Here is an 18,518-nt window from a genome sequence, read left to right on the forward strand (position 1 = left end):
GCTGCCTGACCTTCCTCTGAGCCAACAAACAGATCTGGGATTACTGAAGGCACAGGACTGCTGTAGAGAATCTGTTTTCAGTGCTTATCCAGCATGAACCCCAAGCCATGAGAAAAGCAGATAACTTGTGAGGAATGAACAGCTTCCCGATGAAGCCCCAGGACTGGGAAAGCTGCAGAGGGCTGGGACCTACAGGCTCTCTGCAAGCAGGGGCTGTGCTGTGGAAGGCCAAACCCTGACCTTGGGAATGGAAGCTCATCTCTTGTCCCCAGTTCCTACAGTATTTGGTCAGATGGTTTTTCTGGAAGAAATGAGGCAGAGTCCCTGGGAGGACTCCATTTAGCGCAGTCTAACTTACTGAGTGAGGTGTTATGCTGAAACACCTCCTCTTCCCACCTCTTCTGGAAATGCAGATGAACCAGGATCAGACCACTCTATTCATGGGACTCCCCACTCCTCCCTTCCCTCAGAGCCAGCTGTCTGAGCCCCTGCTCCACAGGCACATTGGATTTCTCACGGCAAGCAGGAGGGCCACAGCAGGGGCCCCACACAGTTGGGACGTCTGGGCACCAGGCCAGAGCCTCTCCCTGACCCCACACACACCAGACACAGCTTGGTTCTTTATTTGCTGACCCACAGCTGGTGGCTGGGGTGAGGAGAGACCCAGAAAGGCAGACAGCCCAGGGACACACTCATCCCCTCAGAGTGTGGTGCTGATTCCCTCAGTGGGAGCGATGGTGTTCCAGAGGTGTGCAGAAATACTGCATTACCTGAACCACAAGGAATCCAGCTCAAAGGGCTCTGCTCATGTTCCTTTATGCTCCTTTGCACATAAGGAGCACACTAATCCCAAAACTCCCCTCTACCACCTACCCCCACCTTGAAACAGGTCCCAGTGCAATGAAATGTTCCCGCTTCAGACTTCCAAAAACAACCACAAACACTGGGGATAATTAAGAAGTGAACATCATGAAAAATACATTGGAAAGCCAGGTAGCTTAAAGAAGTGCCAGATATTCAACTGGTCTCCAAGACCAGCAGATGTTTTTCAACCTAATGTTGCAAAAACTTACTAACTCAGATGTGTTTCCTAAATCAGAACCAGAGATGAGAATGTGTGTTGTGTATTGGGACCATATCAAGTACTTTTCCAGCACTGTTAAGATCTGTTATTTAAAAAAAAAAAAAAAAAAAAGGAAAAAATGAGGGGGTTGAGTGTTGATAGAAAGAAACTAGGCCTGGATAAAGGATTCTGGATGCTTACCTAAATCACATAAGAAAAGGAAAATTCCTTCCCCAATCTGAAAAGACTCGGATGCAATTAAGAGGGAGATACCATCAGCCCATTTTCAAGTCTGGTATTAAGCTATTCAACAAGAGAATTGCAGAATACAGTGGCTGCAGCTGATACAGCCTTAGTGATATTTAGGCAGTTATTTTATTTTCTTTTTTTACTCAATTATCTGAAAAGAAACCATTCAGCAGCTCACTTTTGAAAGCCAGCCTCCCTCACTTGGTACAAGGCATTCTGCTATAGCACTGCAATTAAAAACTCATCATCCCAATGCCACTGGGCATTGGTTTGTCTTCCCACCAGCAGCTCCTTTACAGCCAAAGAGAGTGCATGGCTGAGGATCCCCTCTGCTGCTCTTCCACACCTTTGAGGAGATTTACAGGGATTTGTTCAAGTTTTTCTCACTCAAAGAGAGATTATGTGGCATGATTAAGAGATATTCTAGGAAAGAAACTACCAGCTTCCACAAGACATTCCCTTTGTTTGATATAACACCCATCAGTTATTAATGGGATGGCTTTAAGCTGTTGCTTAGCTTAGTAATGCCATATTTAACAACAAACATTACTTCTCTCCCTTCTCTGTAGTGGCAGCCTTTGTCCAGCAACTTCTGGATGAATTATTCTAAACCAATATATAATTTTTTTATATTACATACATACATACATACATATATATATATATATATATATATATATATATATATATACGTATATATATACAGGCTGCTTTTCCATGTATAAAGTAATAGGAGAGTTATGAGCAGATAAGGGGAGTTACAGCTTTTGCTGTTTCATGGGAAGTGCAAGGACTTTCTGGGTCACTGAATCCACAGCCTGGTGATCTACTGCAAAACCCTTACAAAAACTGATTTCCCACTCCTTATAAAAACAAGCAAACAAACAAACCCCAAATCGGAAAATAATAATATGCGACATTATAAATAGGGATTTACTACACTGCAGATTTAAAAATAAAATGTGCCTCTTAGGAAAAGTGTTCCCACTGTCTCAGAAGCTGCTCCCTGAGATGTTTAATTCTGAGTGGGTCCTTCCTTCCCACATTCGTGATGCAAGGAAATCTGGGAATAAAAAAAATCTGCTCTGCCTTTCAGGTGGGTGACAGCAGGAAGGACACAAAGGAACCACAAAGGAAAACTCTGCTCAGACCTTGCAGAATGGAGAGGCTGCACATATATCCCTGAAATCCACACCAGCCACAGCACCCACTCCAGTTTGTCCATTGCTTTGTGGATGCCAAAGCAGAAGATGAACCTGCAGCAACCAGCTCAACCTGCCCAAAACCTCCAACCTTCCCACCAGCAGGCAGCTCCAAAGGTTTTATTGTGAATGGAAGCAGTGCTGCCTATGGAGGGCTCCTTTCTCCTTTGCTGCCAGACTCCCCTCCAGTCCCAAGGGAATGAGACTGAGACCAGTGGGGGACCCAATTGTCACCTTCCATGACCCTGCTAGGGCTGTAACAGAGCCAAGAGCCAAAGCCACAGAGGGCACCATGGACAGGCAGCCTGTGCCCTCCTCCACCCAGCCCAGCTCCCAGAGCACACAGCTCTGGGGGATTCACTTACTGGACATCCCATGGGGACACCTGTTGTGTCCCACAGATCGATTTGGTTACAGAAACCAACCATCTGTCCCCGTGTTGTACCAACCAAAGTCTGCAAGGACCCAGACAGAGAGCAGGATTAATGTTATACTTCCATCTGCTCTGAAACATGAGCTGTCCCTCAGCAACAACCTGAAGATGCCTCTGAGCTCCTAAATCCCACCTTGCCCTTGGAAAAATGCAAGCTATGAGAAGAACAAGCAAAGCCATGACAAGCCAATTCCCTCAGAGCACAAGTCACATCCACAGCAGCATTTTAAACTTGCCCCTTTTCCCGCAGGAAAAGGGCAAGGAACGTTATCAGGTCACATCAGGAGACATCTAAGTGGTGACAGCACCAATATAAAAGCACTGAGTGGGTCTGCACCAACATAACAAACTTTAAAAAGTATTAAAACAGACTGTTTATTACAGCATATGATGTGTTATATTAATTTACACAATGATATATATATATATAAAAACAGCCATTGATGATGTACAGTAAATTGGACATCAACAGGAATATTAAAACTACTGATACTCATGCACGTGACATGCATATGGGTTTTTTTTTCTTTTTCAAAAGCAGTTTTACACAATATAATGAAGTTACTAAGCCTTGGTCAGCTGCTCCAGCTGCAGTTTGCTCTGGACACCACCGCTGCCCGCAGTGGGACTCCCAGGAGATCAGAGCAGAGTGCACTCCAGGGAAGGCGACTTAACCTTGGAGACAGATTGAACAGGAGCCCTTTCCTGGTGGGGGAAGGCTGGGGAAGGACAGGAGTGAGTTTCAAGAAGAGAATCAACAAGAAAAGAAAAAAAACCAGACCAGAGTACCAGAAGGAAAAAGTTCAAGATGTGGCATCAGCAGTAGAAAGGGACAAGCAAAACCATTAAGAAACACCCTCACTCCCTCCCCTTTATTCCCTAAAAACTTATGACCTTAAGCTGTCGATATCCTGTATAAGACCCAGAACTGGAAAAACTAGGCAAGGAAGATCCATTCCCAGAAACATTTTAGCCTTTTCTCAAAGCCTTCTGACACCACGCGCTGGAGGCTGTTCACAACTGAAATGGCAGTGTTGTGTTGTTGGGTTTTTTTAACAAGTGTAACGGTCTTTTATTTCCACATAAAAGGCACTAGTATCCACCCAAGTTCTGAAGACAAGTGACATAATTTACCTTAAGTTTTAAATATTTGTATTAAAAAAAAAAATCTGTTGAAATATGTACAAAAAAAAAGCACCTTGCTTCCAAAAGCAGAAGCAGATACATTCCACCAAGTCACCTCACTAGACGGTCGTCATGAGCTTGAGGGAGCCTGACCGAAAGCGGAGGATCTTCTTCTTGAGGTTATGGGAGGCTTTGATTTTGACAAAGGCCTTGGCTGCATTTTCATGCAGCTCCGGCGCTGTGACTGTTTGGATGGGGAGCGTCTGGACAAACTGGGACCAAATCAGGCCCCCGCTCTCATCAGAGTCGCTGGTGGTCGTGCTTTCCCCTACAAACTCCACCTCGCTCAGGCTTGACTCGCTGTCTCCAAAGCAGTTCGTGGTGTAGTTGCTCTGCTCGTCCTCACTTGTGTCCACCACGGTGGAGTGGAACAAGGACTCGCACTCGGCCGAGTACTCCGAGTCGCTGGCCACGTAGGCGTAGGGGCTGACGTAGGGCAGGGGCACCTGTGAGTAGACCCCCACGCCCTCCCGCCGGTTCCTCCTCGCCCTCCGCAGGGCCTCCTCATAGGAGATCTCTGCCGAGGACTTCCAGCGGCGGTAGTCGGCACGCTTGTGCTTGGGCTTGGCCACCACGACCTCCCGGCCGTGCCCATGGGAGCGGAGGGCAGATCTGTGCAGGCCAGCCTGCCGGCCCGGGAGGCTCGGCTCCAGCGGCAGGCCACCGCCTCTCTTCCCCCGCGACGAGGGCTTTTTCAGTTTCTTATTTGTATCCAACTCCTCAGGGAAGCGGCACTTCTTGCCGACCAGTTTGGCTTTCTCCCTCAAGGTCTGTGAGCTGTTTTCCACCCCGTTGGCAAGGTGGGACCGGTGTTTCAACGCAGAGCTTTTCAAAATCTTGACGTTGCGGGTGCCTTTGTGAAGCTTCATGCTTTGCTGCTGGGCCGGGATGTACTGGGCGTTCACCAGCAGCCCATCATCCAGGCTCTGTGAGGAAGAGCCCTCGCTTTTGAAATCCAGCGCAGGCCTCTCCTCCACAGCTGGTGACGAGGAGCGAGCGGCCTGCAAGCTGCTCTTCAACAGGATCTTTTTGGGAGGCTGGCTGACCCTGTTCTCTGGCTGCAGCACCACCGGCTTCCCTGGGGTGTCTTTGGGAGATGCAGCAAAGAGCTGGCCGTTCTCCTTGGGGCCATCCCCGGCCGTGCCCGCGGTGTTGCGGCCCAGCTCCGGCGGTGCCGGTTTGGCGCCCCGTGGCAGGTGCTTGCTCTGGAGCTCCGTTGTTGTGCCAGGTGGGAAAGCTGCTGGCAAAGGGGCCTTCCTGCTCTCCAGCTGCTCCCCAGTGGGCTCCCTTGGCCTCTGCTTTAACGGGGAGGGAGCCGTGTGGTCCGGAGCGGGAGCCCCACCGGGAGGCAAACACACTGGCTTGGAGCTCTTCAGGTTCACCACGTTGCCGTGGGCCACCATTGCTGCCGGCTGCCGGACGCACATGCTCCCATGCCTCAAGATCCCTTTGGTGGCATCGGCGTTGAGACTCGTCCGGGGTTTGTTAGTCCTTACTGCGTGAGTCTTTTTCTGAACCAGGCTTAAGATGTAGCTGTCTATCCTCTTGCTGGTGGAAGGGCACGGAGCCGGCCAGGAGCTCTGCGGGGGGAAGGCGCTGGCGGATTGTCCTGAGTCCGTTTCGGATGGGGTGCAAACGTCGCTCAGATCGCAAGCGAGCCTCTCCTCTTCTCGCTGGGGGTTCTCAGTCATGGGGAGGAGGAACATGGGGCTCTGCACAGCCACAGCGTGGAGCGGGCTGGGGTAGCGGTAGATGTCGTTCCCGTTTTTAGACACCAGATCGCACTGGTACTTGGGATGAACATCTGCAACGACATCGAGGGAATTTGAGTGCGGTGTGGATAAAGAGCGACAGACAGAGCCTGCGGTCTGGTCCTCATGCTGGCCTTCCTTATTATAGTCCATCCAGCCTATGAGATCTGAAAGGCATTTTAGGAGAGTTTAGAGAGCCTGCCGGGGACAGCTGTGCTACGTTTTTAATGTGCTGCCAAGGACGCCGGTCCATCTAAGCACACAATGCAAAGCTTTAACTACAGCAGCAGCAATTTTGCAACCAGGGGTGCTGTTCAAGCAATACAAAAAGCAGCACTATCCTTCTGTGGGTCTCCCTGTCACTGCATCTGCGTGGGCTTTACGCCACAAGGACCATATGGTTAAAACAATAAAAATCACAGCCCTAATGAGAACGTGTACATTGGTTTCAAACCTGTGCCCAGGTTGTTAAGATCTTCCTATCTTCCTTTCAAGCCACCCAGAAGTCTGCAAGGGTCTCTTATTTGTTACACAGTCACCTCTCAAACTCTCTGCAGGCCTCGGCACATATGAATTTTAAATCCAAAGAGAAACATAAAAAATACAGACAAGACAACAATTAATTCTTGTAGCTTATTGACAAATTTCACTTCTGGATTCTTTCAAGCATGTCTCCGGCCAGGAAAAAAATCTAGACTTAATTTTATTGTTGTTTTTTATTATTGTTACTACTATTATTATAATAATATTTATAGCAATGCTAATAGTAATAACAGATGCTCCTTTTGAGTGATAAGGGGTTAAAGAATGGGAAACAGGCTCATGTTTTCACACAAGTACAAGGAGTGCAGGTCAATCCAGCTGACATCCTAGCCTTGGCTCTGCAAAGAGAGTTTTGCCAGAGATCCAGTGCATTTCACCATGCTTGAGTCAGATTTAATGGCTAATTAATGGCTAACGAGCTTACTAGAAAGGTAAGCGACCTTAAGAGCAGGGCTTCCACCCAAGCACCTAAGATTATTATTTTTTTTTAAGCTTAAGTTGCCCTTGTCTTCTTGGGCAGAGGTACAATCTAAATGATCCTCTGCCAGTCCTGTTTTCTGCCCTTGGGCTGGAAACTTCAGCCAGGGTACTCTGATTGGAATGCTCAGTGCTCACCACTTATCTAAGGCTTATTTCAAAGAGGTCTCATGGGCATTGATGAAATTTGCTGATAGAGATGATGTTCCTGTGTGAGCAGGAGAGGATGAACAGGCAAGTTAAGAGCATGAACTTCCTCCAGATCACTTCTCAGTTTTCCTGCATTTCCTAAATTCAATGTTGGCTTCAAGCAATGTTGACAAAAAGGCATTTTTTAAATTTGTCAGTTTGTGAAATTTCACCCCTGAAAGTGAGACTGTGTGAATAATGAGAGGTATATGTTTTTGTGATGTATACAGAAAAAACAGCCATGCAATCAGCTGGAATTCCTTGTGTGTGGTTTTTTTCCTTGTTGTAATGTATGGCACATGAAGATCACATAAACCTTACAACAGAGAGCATTAAATTACCTCAAGCTGCTCACAGGAAAACTTAGAGGACTTGTCAGCATCTCAGAATGAATGTATTCCAGGCTGCATTTTCCCAGCTCAGAAACAGAAGAGCATGAATTATTCTGTCCTTGATTCACAACAAATCACTATAAGTTAACCTTAAAGAGCAGAATGCAAAGTGGAAATACTGTGCTTGGAATCATCCTCTCCAGCTCAGAATAAGCTAAAGCTTTTGAAAATGTCTGCACTCAGTAACACTGGATCACAGCAGCCCTATTGAAGAGTCTCTTCTGGAGAACAGAGGAGGCCTTCCTATTGAACCATCCCACAAATCAAGGCTTGCATCTTCAGACTGGTGTCCAAGGAAAGGTCACAGCTCTCTGCCAAAAAGACAAAATGTTCTTGGCTTGTTCATGATGTCTATGTGTCTATACTATATAAATGCAGGCCACACCTCACCATGCTCACTTGGGGTCAAGGACAATCAGAATGGACAAAATGACTACTAAAAACATGTGCCCTGACCCCCTAAAACCTGTAGCCAGCTCCTTCCTCTGTGACTTTAATGCTGACATGGCTGAGAGCTATCATTAATTATTGCTATTCACTAAAAATGCTTTTCTAAAGAAAGAGAAATCAGCTGACTGATGTGTTTCTGTGTACAGGTACCACTGCCCTCTGCTGGGTAGAGCAGCTGCCAGATCTTCACATGCCATTTTTATGTGTTTAAAGTGACATATTCATGTGCAAAGCTGGAGCAGAGGAGGGCAAACAGTCCTGCCTCATGGCCCATGTACGTGAGAGGCACTGGGATCTTTTCAGAGCATTATATGGCACATGAAAGGAAGAAGGGTTAATCCAACCCAGGTACTCCTGAGGCAGTATTTCCAAAGCCAAAGCCACCTCCTGGAGTATGATGTATTCCACCTGCTTTTACTATACCTGCAGATTTAGGGCGTCCATCTGAGATATTCAGTGTTGCCTCCAAAGGGCTGCAAAAGCAAGTGCTAGAATGGCAACTGGATAAACACTCACTGAAGACAGAGTTAGATGAATTGGAAAGCGATCCAGAAGCTCCATCACTCAGCTCATAAAACCCTATAAAAATAAGAGTTTGGATTTACATTAGTTATGTCTACACAAAGTTACTATTTGTGTCCCTAGAAAGGCAGTCAAGCTGGTGTTTGAGTTGGCTTACCCTAACACAAGTAGTTATGGGATTTCATTCAGTCACCCCAAAAACAGCCAACAATTTAGTAATATCCTTATTGCCATGAATTTACTTTGTTTAAAAGTAAAGCACTTAAAACAGCAGAACTTATCTCAGCATATGGAATTTTTTTTTTAACTTTACAAGGGTTGGGGTTCTAACCCTTTCAGGGACTTTCAGATTTTAGCAACAAGGATCCAGGCTGTGTTTGGCAGCTCACTCATTTAATAGGGTGTTATACTTCCAAGCCAGACTCTCCAACTATTACTTAACTATAGAAGTGTTGGGCCCAATGCTATCCATTACTTTCCTCAAAGTTCTGGAGATAAACATAATATTTGTGGATTACAAGAAAGAAGAAAAATGGTAAATAATGTGCAGATGCAGCAAATTTAATTTCCTGGTAAACTGGGACTACTCAAGGAAAAATTACATACCACAACCAAAATTTAAATTGTTCATTTAGGAATAAGGAATGCAGAGCATGCCTACAGAATGGGGATGTATCCTGGAAAACAATCATCTTGGAAAGGGCTTAGTCAGCGTGGAAAAGCAGCTCAATCAAGCTTAATGATATGGCAAAAAAAAAAAAAAAAGCTAATGAGATTGTTGGATGTACAAAGAGGCTAATGAATAGCAGCAGGGAAATGACTTCAGCAGTCTACATGGCCCTGGTAAGAAACACTGGAACGGTGAGCCCAGTCCTTGAATCCAGCATGCATAAAACAAAGCTAAAAAATTGGAAAGAAGCCACCAAGCTATTTAGGAGCTTGGAAAAATGCCTTAAAGTGAATGACTTCAAGAACTTGACCTGTTTAGCTCATCAAATAAAAGCCAGAATTATAATGTATAGCACCTCCAAGAGGAGGAAAAGCTGGGTTTTAGAAAAGACCTTTCTTCAGGGGAGAAAAGGATATAAAAATATCAGTGCTGGAACAAGTCAGATTCAGACTAGAAATTAGCAATGGCTTTAACAACTGCTAGTTGGAGGATTCTCCACTTTTTAGTGTGTTCAGAACAGGTCTAGGGAAATCTAGGAAAGGCTCCCCATAGTTAAATACACCTTATTGGCTTCAACACAGTTAGAATGAGATGAAATTCAATATATGGGGGATCAAATTGTTTGATTCCATGCTCCTTTCTGGCTGTATGACCGCTTTTGATATCCTCCTCCTGATGATGGTGCTTCTTTTCACCATTTTTCCTTCAGCCTCCTCCCTAACATACAGGACCAATTAGAACTTTTCGAACTAATGTGAGGCTGGCCTTGCAAAAAAAAAAAGCTAAACACTAAAAATCTAATTAAGCTTGAAATGCTCCTCTGAAAGAAGCAACAGCAGCCTTTCCAGTGGTCACTGAACTCTGTTAGTAGGGATTAATTATCAGAGTGTGAACGAGATGTAGACATTTACTGCTGCAGTACTAAAAACTCCAGCACTAAAATCTACAGCCAGTTTAATTCCAGGTCCCAAGGGAGGCTGGATTTTGCTGAGCACTGCCCTTACCTGAACTTGGACGACTGTCTGTCTCCAGGTGTTCATCTGTCGTTTTCTCCACGTCCAGGCGGAGATCACTTATTTGCTTATCCAGCTCTTGCAACTGATTTAATAACCCAGCATCCCTCCTCCTCAAGCAGTTCTGCAAAAGAAGAGGACAAAGAACATCAGCTCCTTCAGTGGGGCAGATGTGAAGGGGTCCTAAGGACCAACAGACATCTCTATCTAAGCCTTGTGAAACACCTCATTGATATTCTTTTATATAAAAACCAAACAAAGCCCTGACATTTGAGATGGATGCTCTGGATAAATACTTCAGTGAAAAATTATGCAGGCACTTCATCCCAGCCTGTACCAGCCAGTTCTGCATGAGGAGCATGTTCCACAGCTCAGGAAGACCAACGGGCTGTGCTGACCACAGCTGGAAGAACAAAGCTGGATTGTGTGATAGGGCCCAAGCAGACCTGTGCACATGGAACGGGCAAGGACGGCCGTGCCAGCCGAGCTGGGCACGTTCCCCACCACACTGGTGTTGCTCAAAGATCACATCTGCTCACACAATGGCACCAAACAGCTCTGCCAACAAGTGCCTGTGGTGTGGGAACCGCCTTGTTCTGCTGCACATCATGAGCTTAGAGTCCACCATCCAGAGAGGGAGATTCCCAGGGCTGGGATCACAGCCCTTTTATTAGTTTTGCAGTGCAGCAGGAAGGAAGAGTAATTCTTCCTCTTCTCCCATTATAATTGTATGAAATTGCTGCGAGACGAATTTTAAGGCTATTTATGAAGGTAATTTGATGGCATAAAACAAGCAATAAGAAATTATTTTGCAAGGCACTCATTAACCCACGGTCAACACAATCAGTTTCCCCCAGTGTATTTTAATGTTGCTTATCCATCATCTGTTCAGCTCCATACCCTTTAATTGCTCTGGCTTTGGGGAAAGGGGAGGAGGCAGGAGGAAGGTTCATCTACTTTTGTTTCTTCGGGGGCATCATTTGACTGGCACCCAGGGGTGCTCTGACACATTCATTGCAATGAGTTTTGATGCTCATAGCTGGACTAGTTCTGAACCCATTAAATCCAGGATAATCTTTTCCATGGAGTGGACCAGTCACAGAATTATAGATTCATAGAAGGGTTTGGGTTGGAAGGAACCCTAAAGATCACCTTGTTCCAACCTCCTTGCCATGGGCAGGGACACCTTCCACTCGACCAGTTGCTCAAATCCCCATCCAGCCTGGCCTTGGGCAAAGGGAGAGCAAATGCTAAAAGCACTGGCAAGCACTGGTTGAAGATGTGCTGGCGTTTAAGGCCATCCTTTGGAGAACCCAAGGGGTGATCCCAAGCCTTCTCCCCCATTCCTGCGGGAGCCAGGGCTGGCTGGCAGCCAGGCTGGAGGAGGTGATGGGTTCAAGGGATGACTTCGCTGCGCCACCTACTGCCACCAGGGCCCCCTCCCCCAGTCAGCACCGCATCTGGTTCCAATCTGCAATGTCAAGTGCACAAATTAAAGTGCTACCACAAATCTCCGACTTTTTTTTTTTTTGAGTAATGATTCCGTGGTCCTTCACTACGGCTCTCTGCCGCCAGCCAGCCCCTTCTCAGCAGAAAAAAAAATATTTTTATCTTTTTAAAAGGGAAATAACCCTAACCTAACTAAACCAAAAGGGTAACAAGAAAAAAAAAAAAAAAAAAAGGAGGAAAAACGGAGGGTGGGGAAAAGAAAAAATCAGGGAAATAAATCACGCAATCCAACTTCTCCCTGGGTGAAAGCAAATGCTGAGCCGCGCACAAAGAGCGCCAGGCACAGCTGTACGCTATTTTCATTGAAAAATGATCTGCCGCTTCATGCCGCCCTCCATCTCTTCCCACACCAGCTCCAAAGCGCGTCCTCCAACAAAAGCATCCCTTCTTCACGGGCCCGATCCCGCCGGTGCCCGAGCGCCCGCTGCCTCCTCTCGGGGCTGGACCGGGAGCCGGCTCCCAACTTCCATTCATGGCAACGGCGGCGCCTCTCTTGCCATGAATGGAAGCGGCACCGCCGGCCCGGCTCCGGGACCCGAGGGGAACCGTGCGGCCACCGGCACAACGCCGGCACGACCCGGCCACCTCCGAGCTGTCACCGCCCGCCCTCACCTGCGCGCCGTGCCGGGTGACAGCGGGCCGGGGGCGCCGCCCGCGGGGCTTCCCTGCTCCTTTCTTTTCTCTCCGCGGGCAGAACCCGCGGGTCACAGCGACACGGGGGCACCGAGCGGGTCACACCGACACAGGCAGGACCCGCGGGTCACAGCGACACGGGGGCACCGAGCGGGTCACATCGACACGGGCAGGACCCGCGGGTCACACCGACACGGGGGCACGGAGCGGGCGCGCATCGCCCGGCGCTCCCCGCCCGCATCCCGCGGCGTTCGCCACTCGCATCCCGCGGCGCCCCCCGCCCCCGCTCACCAGCTGCCTCCGCAGGAGGAGGATGTTCTCCTCCAGGAACTTCTCCTCCAGGCTGCGCGGCGGCGGCCCCTCTCCCGGCGGCTCTCCGCGGCCGCCCTGCGCCCCGGGCCCCGCTCCCGCCGGCCGCCGCAGCAGGAGGCTCTTCACCAGCAGCTCCTGCCGCTGCCGCAGGTACTCCAGCTCGCCCAGCCCGGCCAGCGTGGCCTCCAGCCGCTCCCGGGTGCGCTGCCGCTCCGCCTCCGCTTCGCCCTTCTCCCGCCAGCGCGCATCGGGCTCCCGCGGCGCCCCCGCGGGTCCCCCGCCGCCTGCCCCGGCCCCGCCGCCGCCGCGGCGCTCGCCACGGGGCTCGCCTTCATCGCCGGGGAGGGGCGGCCGCCGCTGCCAGCCCTGCCCGCGGGGGGCACCGCGCCGAGCCCCGCGCCGATGCCGCCGCTGCCGCCGCCGCCGCCGGTCGCGAATGGTCCGCGGGGCGCCCGGCTGCTTCCCCGGCTGCCGCCGCCCCGCGCCCGCCCACCGCCCGCCTCCATCCCTCCTCCATCCCTCCTCCATCCCTCCTTCACCTTCCCGCCCGCCTTCCTCCCCGCCCGGCCGCGGCTCCACGCCCGTGGTCGCCTCGCTCCTCATCTTCTTCCTCCTCCTCCTCCTCTCACCTCCGCTCGCCGCGGGGTGTGGGAAGGTGGGGAATGCGGGAGTGCAAACCGCTGACCTTCCCAAAAACTCCATCCGTGACCTCTGGAGCCCTGCACGGCGTAGTCACGGACCTTCACAGAGTGACGATAGAGTTTCTATTATAGAATCACAGAACGGTTTGAGTTGGGATATTAAAAATCACCTCGTCCAAACCCCCGTGCCATGGGCACAGACACGTCCACTAGACCTGGCTGCTCCAAGCCCCATCCAAACTGAACATCCCTGGAGCACTGCCAGGGATGCAGCATCCACACCTTCTCTGGGCAACCTGTGCCTCACACCGTCACAGGGAAGAATTTCTTCCTAATTCCTAATCTAAACCTGCCCTCTGTCAGTTTAAAGCCAAACACTGCTTATACAGACCAGCACATCCAAACCAGGAACAAAATGATGCATCTGGGGAAAAAAAAAATCCAGGCATGAAGAGATGACGGTGTAAGGAGAGGGAAAAGTGGAAAGCAGAGGAGAACATGGAAGTCCTTGCACTGGGGTGCTGACCATGGCATGGGCAGTGGGATCAAAGCACTGGTGAGCAGTTGCTTCAAAGCCTGTGTGAGTAAACCGGTCCAAAAAAGCCATAATGATGTGAACTTTGCAGCAGCACGCAGGCTAATTGCAGCAAAGGATCTGCAATTAGGTTTTCAATGGGCATGTGGTGGAAAGAGGCGGAGAGTGGAATGCAGATGCTGAAGGGAAAAAAAAGAAAATGTTAGTTTCAAAATAGAGTGAAAATTGAGTTGCAGACATGTACTAAGGGGAGAAGATGGAAGAGGAAGAAACAAGCATTGAGTCCTCCACAATATGGGGTTGGTTTGGGAAGATGTGAGGCCACTGTGCAGCAGCTCTCATGGACATTATGAACATAATGAAATGCTCTTTCTCACTATCCCTCAAAAGAGTATGAGTCTTTGTGGTACTGGAAGGTCTCAGATGGAATTTGTCTCCTCACTCTCCCGCTGTTTGCAGCACACAACACATACTGCTGTGCCATACCCCTGCTTTACCTGGTGGGTCCTTGTCCTGAGAGCCACAGCTGGCAAAATCCATACTTCACAGTCTTCTTAAACCACTGTAAAGTGCTTTCAAAAAAGGACATCCACTTCCTCTTGCAGCTTAAAACCAGCCCTCCCAAATCCTGGCCCAGATGCAGGTGAGGGCACATGCTCAGAGGATGGTTGAAGCTAAAGCCAACTCTGTTTCTTTTTGCAGCTTCAGTCCACAGCTGTGGCAGTGCAGGGCATCTATGGTCATCTTTTAGCTTGAACTGGGAGTGACTTTTCAAAGGGTCTCTCCACATCATCCCAGCTCACCTGAGGTTGCTAAGAAAAACTGGAAATATAAAGAAGCCACATGCTGGACCTCTGTCTCTACTCCTTTTGTGTATCTGGGCCCATAAAAGTCCCAGAAGTAGGTTCAACCCCTGCCCCACAGCATTTAGGCCACCCCTCCTGACTTAAAAATCCACTCCATGGCTTTCCCTCTTGCATGGGATCTTGGCTCACAGCATCCCTGAGCATGTTGATGCTGAAACTTGTATTGCAATGCAGAGTGACTTTTCCAAAAGCACCAGAAGCTCTCCAGATATGGAAGCAAAAGCTTCCACATTTTCCTTCACCCTTTCTAGCCAGGTTTTGCATATAGCTCTGTGCCTTGTATGTGTTTGCACACAAAGCTTCATGCAATATTTATGCAAAGCTATTTCAGCTCCTTCTGAGCTGTTGTGCGCTGTACAATGTGTACATTGCTTCCAAAATAAAATACAGCTGAATAAAATCTGCCTTAATGATTTTTTTTTTTTTGCCACTTATCATCTGGTAGATTTCAGCCTAATTCCTCCCTGCCAAGTCACCTCTTCCACTCTGAGGAGTATAAGGTGCTGTCTCCAGGACTCTCTGCTGACATTTCTGTGTCCATCCTTCACAGTGCATTAGTTCCTGAAAGGAAAAGAAACACAGGAACTGCCAGAACAGTCAACTCCCTACATCACACAGAGAGGAGAACACAGCTCAGAGTGAACCAGACTCACCATGTGGTTATAGGATTAGCAAAGAGGAAGGGAAGGAGGATCTGATGGAGAGAAACTGAGCTTTTTCCCCATAGAGGAAGGAAGGAGGTTGCTGGGAAGCAGTGGGACTGGGGAGGCTGGACAGCATGGGAGGAGGAGATGTGCAAAATTGAGCAGCCAGCAAGAAATGACAATTTATGTGAATAACAGAAGGAAAACAAGGCATCACCTAAGACAAAACAAGGGAGGGGAGAGCCACAGAGTCCATTTGAGAGCTAGGATGCAGCTCAGCAGAGTGCAGGTCATGGAGACAAGGAAGGAGAGAGCCTGGAAAGGCAGGGTACGAAGGCAGGAGAAAGAGCAAAGAGAGTGAGCATAAAATACAGGCCTTTTAATTTGCTCAGGAAGCCACTCAGAAAACAGCAAAATGAAGGGCCCATAAGCAGCAAGAGGGGACAATAAAGGTGAGAAGATGGAGAAAGGGGTAGGTATCATTCTTAAGTAAAATGGGGATTTTAAGCACACGAGAAACAAGAGACTGAGATTGGTTTCTCCCTCTCAGTTACACTCAGTCAATCATCCCAATGAAAAACCAATCTGAGAGAAGAGAGAGGCCCCAGTCCCCATATTAGCTCTGCCTGGACCTTTGGAGTTTTGAGATGTTTAGGTTGTCTCAGCAAACCAAACACCTCAAAACTCTTAGCAAGGGCTGAATAATAGGACTCTCATATGAAAAAAAAAACAAAAACATTGAGTGCAAAATTGTCTTCCATTCATCTCCTGGCTTATGGCAACAGCTGAAGGACTTGCTCTTACACTCCTTTGGAAAACTGCTCTTTCTTCACTGGAGTATTTGGATTGAATTGTCCACAAATGATCCCAGATTCCCACTGAATGTGGAAACAGCCAGGAGCAAGGCAGTGAGATGTGTGCAGGTAAGGAGAAGAGCTGATGATTGAGGAGCTCTGTTGCTAGGATGTTGTGAGAGATGTAACTCTGTCTGCTACAGAGGCGGTTATGAAATGGCTCTTCTCTCGTGATTATCCTGCCTCATCTCCTGTGCTTGTATTATTAAGTGGTAGAAATGTTGTGTTCCTTCAGGATTCATAGTGGGGAATGAAGAGATGATCTCTGCCCTACAGAACTTACAAGACAAGAAAGAGATGCCTCTGGTAATATAAAAGGAGTCCTGGGAAAGTAGTGGTTGGCACAGTGAACTCCCAACACACAGGCAAAGGGTGAGAGATTCTGACCCCCCAAAGGTCATTTCCTTCCCACTGGGAGCAAACCCCTACATCCCAACCCACACATTTGTCTTTCACCCTGCTGATCATCAAATTCAATTTAGATTGAATGAGGCCAATTAACACTTGTTGCTTCTCCTAGGTTCATTTCTGACCTGTCACACTAAAATGAGTGTAGGGAATTGGAAAAAACGAGGAACATGACAATTCCCTGTTGGTGAAATGAAAGCAAATGCTTTCCTTGCTCATTGAAACACAGCAGGGTGACACAAACACTTGGGGACTATGCCTGAGACCCACAGCTGTCTGATCCTTTATTTTAATCTATTCTAATGTTAATTGTCCAAGTATTTCTTAATTGCATTGGATAATATAATAGGGCATAAATCTTATCAGCAAATCAGCCTGGCATCAGCCTGTGTTATCATATTACCATGGTTACATTATTATTACAAGTGAACCTTGTGCTCATTACTAACCACAAACAATTCTAGCAAACAAGCTAAACTGGAGCAAAATATCCTGGCGGTGTTTCCATTTTTTGTCAAACAAAACTAATTTCTCTGGGTGCTAGGTAACGGCAGCATACCTACGATGCATTTTCAACCTTCTGCATTTATTTACTTGCATTTGTACAGCACTGAAACATTTCCCTGCTGTCAACAAGGCGCAGAGGCCAGATTCTTGGAAAGTGGAATAGAATCTTTAACAAAAACTCACGGTATTCAGATGACAAGCACTGCCCCAGCCTGTCAAAACACTGCCACGTTTGTAGTGTTGTGACAAAAACTGCTGCATTGGCAACCCCTGGCAGCTTGATTAGGTCCCTCAAGGGCCCAGTTTCTCAAGGGCTGGCTCTCATCTGCTGTGGCTGTGGTGTGCCATCAAAAGACATTTCCCAGGGGGTCACTGTCAGGGTCCAACTCCCCTCAGCTGACGCAGGAGAGGAGGAGATGTGATGGATCCAGCGAGGGCAGCGCTGCCCTTCCCTGCTCCAGACTGTTCATTTGGGCATTTTCTGCTGTTCCTCTGCTGCAGAGCATTGTTCCACCAGCTGTGCTGGGAGTGTGGCTGGAAAATAGATCTCTATTCTGGTCTGAGTTATAAAAAAAGCAAAATAACTTCTTTCCTTTTTTGCTGATATTTCAGTGATCCACTTTTAGGGGTGAGCAGTTGTGCTGGCACAACAGAGACGGCAGAGCTGCGCAGGAATGGGGAGAAGAGCAGGAAACCCTCCAGCAAAAACTTCCATCCAGACGGAATGTGGAAGGAAGGATGGACTGTTTTCAAAATAAGAAGTCACCCAGGAGGCCATGCAAGAGGATGCAGACAACAGCTGCTGGTGGGGAAGCGACATTAGAGCTTCTCCAGACATTCCTGTCAGACTACAAGCCATGCAGTGACATTCATTTCCTTTTCACAGCAGCAGCCCCTCTGTTGTGTCAGGGAAAGGGCTGGTTTTGGATCACCCACTGCTGCCTCCAGCACTGTGGTGTTCCCCAGGGCCATGAGAGACCCACTTCATGCAGAACCTGTGGAGGAGAGGTGAGCCCTGAGCCCAGCAAGGTGTCACTGCTGCTCAGCAATGCCCAGTGCCTGCCAGGTGTCACACTGGCCAAGGTGATGCCAAATTTACTTCTAGTCCCTTGATTAGGGAAGATCTGTGAGACAATTCAATGGAAATGTGGAAAAGACTCAAGGGTGACCTTCTCACTCTACAACCACTTTAAAGGAGGCTGTAGCCAGGCAGGACCATAGGGAATAGCCTCAGGTTGCCCCAGGGTAGGTTTAGATTGGATATTGGGAAAGATTTCTTCACTGACAGAGTGATCAGCCATTGGAACAGGGTGCCCAGGGCAGCATGGGGTGCTGGAAGTGTTCAAAAACATTGTGGATGTGGCACTTAGGGACATGGGTTAGTGGTGAACACAGTGGTGCTGTGTATGTGGGTGGACTAAAGATCTTACAGATCTTTTCCAACCTTAACCATTCTGTGATTCTGTGAAA

The 18,518-nt window shown here is 48.3% G+C and overlaps 1 protein-coding gene across 1 annotated transcript; it reads right to left on the minus strand.

Annotated features, from left to right (window-relative positions):
- Positions 1 to 4,001: 4,001 nt before the first annotated feature.
- On the minus strand, positions 4,002 to 12,928 carry DACT1 (dishevelled binding antagonist of beta catenin 1). Its single transcript, XM_030949837.1, is given in 5 exon segments — positions 4,002 to 6,050; positions 8,358 to 8,513; positions 10,131 to 10,263; positions 12,573 to 12,845; positions 12,848 to 12,928. Coding segments are annotated over 5 exon segments (2,502 nt in total). The 3' UTR covers positions 4,002 to 4,191.
- Positions 12,929 to 18,518: the final 5,590 nt, after the last annotated feature.

This window comes from Camarhynchus parvulus, chromosome 5 (genome assembly GCF_901933205.1).
Source record: "Camarhynchus parvulus chromosome 5, STF_HiC, whole genome shotgun sequence".
NCBI classification, from domain to species: domain Eukaryota; kingdom Metazoa; phylum Chordata; class Aves; order Passeriformes; family Thraupidae; genus Camarhynchus; species Camarhynchus parvulus.